Here is a 2,554-nt window from a genome sequence, read left to right as displayed (position 1 = left end):
TATTAATTTCTATTAATTTATTGAAAGGAATAGTTAATGCTTAATTTTTTTCCACATTAATTTTACATTCTTATATATGGTAATCTGAACAACTACTTCGAAGATAACAATATACACTATAACAACCATGATTTCCTATCATCTGATTTTGAAATTCTATATCATTTTTATTCTATTTAAAATAAAAAATGAAAAATATTACTAATACTTTGTAGCAGAAAGTAGGTGGATTTCCTTCTGCTATGGTTTGAGTAGCTAAAACTGTGAAGGTGATACTAGAGTTAAGAGAGCCTTTCATAGAGAGGGTAGCAGGCTACCAGGATCACTCTGTTACTCACGGAGTTGAAGTCCTTTTAGATAGGCTTTTCCCAGCATCGCAAAATTGCCCTTCTCTTTCCACCATGAAGGTGTAGAAGGCCCTCACAAGGCCAAAGGCCTGAGCCTTGATGCTAGAACACCCAATATCCAGAGCTGGGAGAAATAAACTTTTGTTATTTACATATTACACAGAATATTAGTCTAAGTTCACATGGATACTATTTAGGATGCCAAAAACCATGAATATGGAGGGATAGGAACAGCTCAAAGTGGCAAGGAAACACTGCTGAAGGTTTGGCTGCTTTGGTCTTAACACAAATCACACTCGCAGCAGAGAGCCAAGGAAACCTACTCACCACAATGTCCTCAGGAAACGTGTCTCTGCTGAAGGAACCATCATCAAACATGACCTCATAGAAGGTTTGCGATGTCACGGCCATTACTCTGCAGCTGTAGTAACGAGTGTTCCGATGCTTCGTGATGACTGTCTGGCCCACAGAGATGGCCTTTTCACAAGCCTTGGACTTCTAAGAGCCACAGCCAGTTGGAAGAAGAGGAGAGGGAGAAGACAGGAAATAAAAGAAATATTTACTTAGAAAACAGAAATTGATTTGGTCAAAGTTTTTTCAAACACTTCAAATCTAGCATTGGAAAATAATATCAAATTTATAAATTGCAATAATACAAGCTATACAAGGTCAGCAGTGGTGGTGCACAACTATAATGCTAGCACGTAGGAGACTAAGGCAAGAGGATTGTTAGCTGAGGCCAGCCTGGGCTTAATAGAGTTCAAGGTCAGCCTAAACTTCATAGCAAGACTCTGTCTGAAAACAAACTAAAAGAATACAAATAGTAAGAACACTTGCATACTGTTTCATCCTTCACCCAGACTCATCTGTTACTGTTCATTACTATGATTAATATTTTATCATTTGTTGTATTGTTTGTGCATTCTTTCTTTGCACTATCTATGTCTTTATAGAAAGGTGGGAGAAAGTGTGTCTGGTTCTTTCTAACGAACCATTTGCAAGCTACACATACTATGGAATGCCACCTAAATTTATTTTCTAAGAACAAAAAGATTTTGACAGAACCGTTACTCCAGTTCAATTATTGACTTACAAAAAAAGAACACTGATAATACTTTAGTCAGGTGCTTCTACTCTAGTCTTTTAATCAAATAGTGACTTTTACAATTTTTCTCTCCTTTAAAATTTCTAAGTATAGGATCTAGTTTAGCGACAAGTATTACATTCAGTTGTCATGTCTTCTTAAATGACTTCTTTAATATAGACCATTTCCATAGTCCTTCCCTAGGTTTTATACTAGGGATACTTTGGAAAGATAATTCTTCCTTTTTCTGTTTTTCAATGAGCCATTTGTTGGATGTCTGGTATAGACTCAGGTTATATTGTCTTGGTCAGAATCCTGTATAGGTGCTTGTGTCTAATGATGTATCATTTGCAGATATAGTTCGTACACATGCATCTCGGTGGTGAAGTCAATTTCAATCTTGATCAAATGTGGCCCAATTTCTCCATTTAATTACTATTTTTCCTTAACACTAATGAGCAATTTGTGGGACACATCACCATGCAAGTAACTTGTTCCTCACATATCCCCATTTAGACTAGTAATCCACTGAGGGGACATGCACACTCTGTCCTGTGATGGTGTGTGCTCACCAGCCTGCTCAGCACACTATCAGATTGTCACATGACACATGGGCATCTCTCCTGCCTCTCTAAATCCATCTCCCTAGCACCCACGTGCCCATCCATTCGTTCATCAGCAGTAACAGCTCAATAATTTTTCTCCCAAACTGTTTCTCATTCCTACTGTATTTTATTATTTTGGGGCTTAAACTGGAACAAGAGCTCTTCAAGCAGAGTTTCATGTCATAATTTTTAAGGTGGATTTTTGCTGTCTGCATGATTAGAAGTCCCAGGATCACATTACCATATCCCAGCCCCTTAAGTTAGCCACTCCAAGAGCATGGGTAGTTTTCATTATTTTTTTGTTTTGTTTTTTTGTTTTTTCAAAGTTTTATTGATAAACAGATAGCAATGAGACAGTTTCAAATCCAATCGGAAGTACATTTTCAACAAATAATGCACTGCATATATTCTTCTTAGTGGATAATTGCTGTACACGAAGTGGACTTGTAAAGCTATTTACAAACACCATTAGAACAAATCATTCTATTCATTAAGAGAATGCAACTATATATCTATCC

The 2,554-nt window shown here is 36.9% G+C and overlaps 1 protein-coding gene across 5 annotated transcripts in view; it reads right to left on the bottom strand.

Annotated features, from left to right (window-relative positions):
- Positions 1-2,554, bottom strand: part of Kdm4c (lysine demethylase 4C) — a 461,014-nt gene that overhangs the window by 75,986 nt on the left and 382,474 nt on the right. For 4 of the 5 annotated variants that reach the window (XM_004631706.2, XM_023715827.1, XM_023715828.1 and 1 more), the window contains one exon: positions 675-845. The exons of the other annotated variant lie outside the window; for it this stretch is intronic. In XM_004631706.2, coding sequence (XP_004631763.1) covers positions 675-845 — 171 coding nt within the window. The remainder of the gene's footprint in view (positions 1-674; positions 846-2,554) is intronic. 5 annotated transcript variants of the gene reach the window in all.

This window comes from Octodon degus, unplaced genomic scaffold, assembly GCF_000260255.1.
Source record: "Octodon degus isolate 3935 unplaced genomic scaffold, OctDeg1.0 scaffold00044, whole genome shotgun sequence".
NCBI classification, from domain to species: Eukaryota; Metazoa; Chordata; class Mammalia; order Rodentia; family Octodontidae; genus Octodon; species Octodon degus.
Note: the sequence above shows the minus strand (reverse complement) of the source record. Positions and strands in the feature narration are given on the sequence as shown.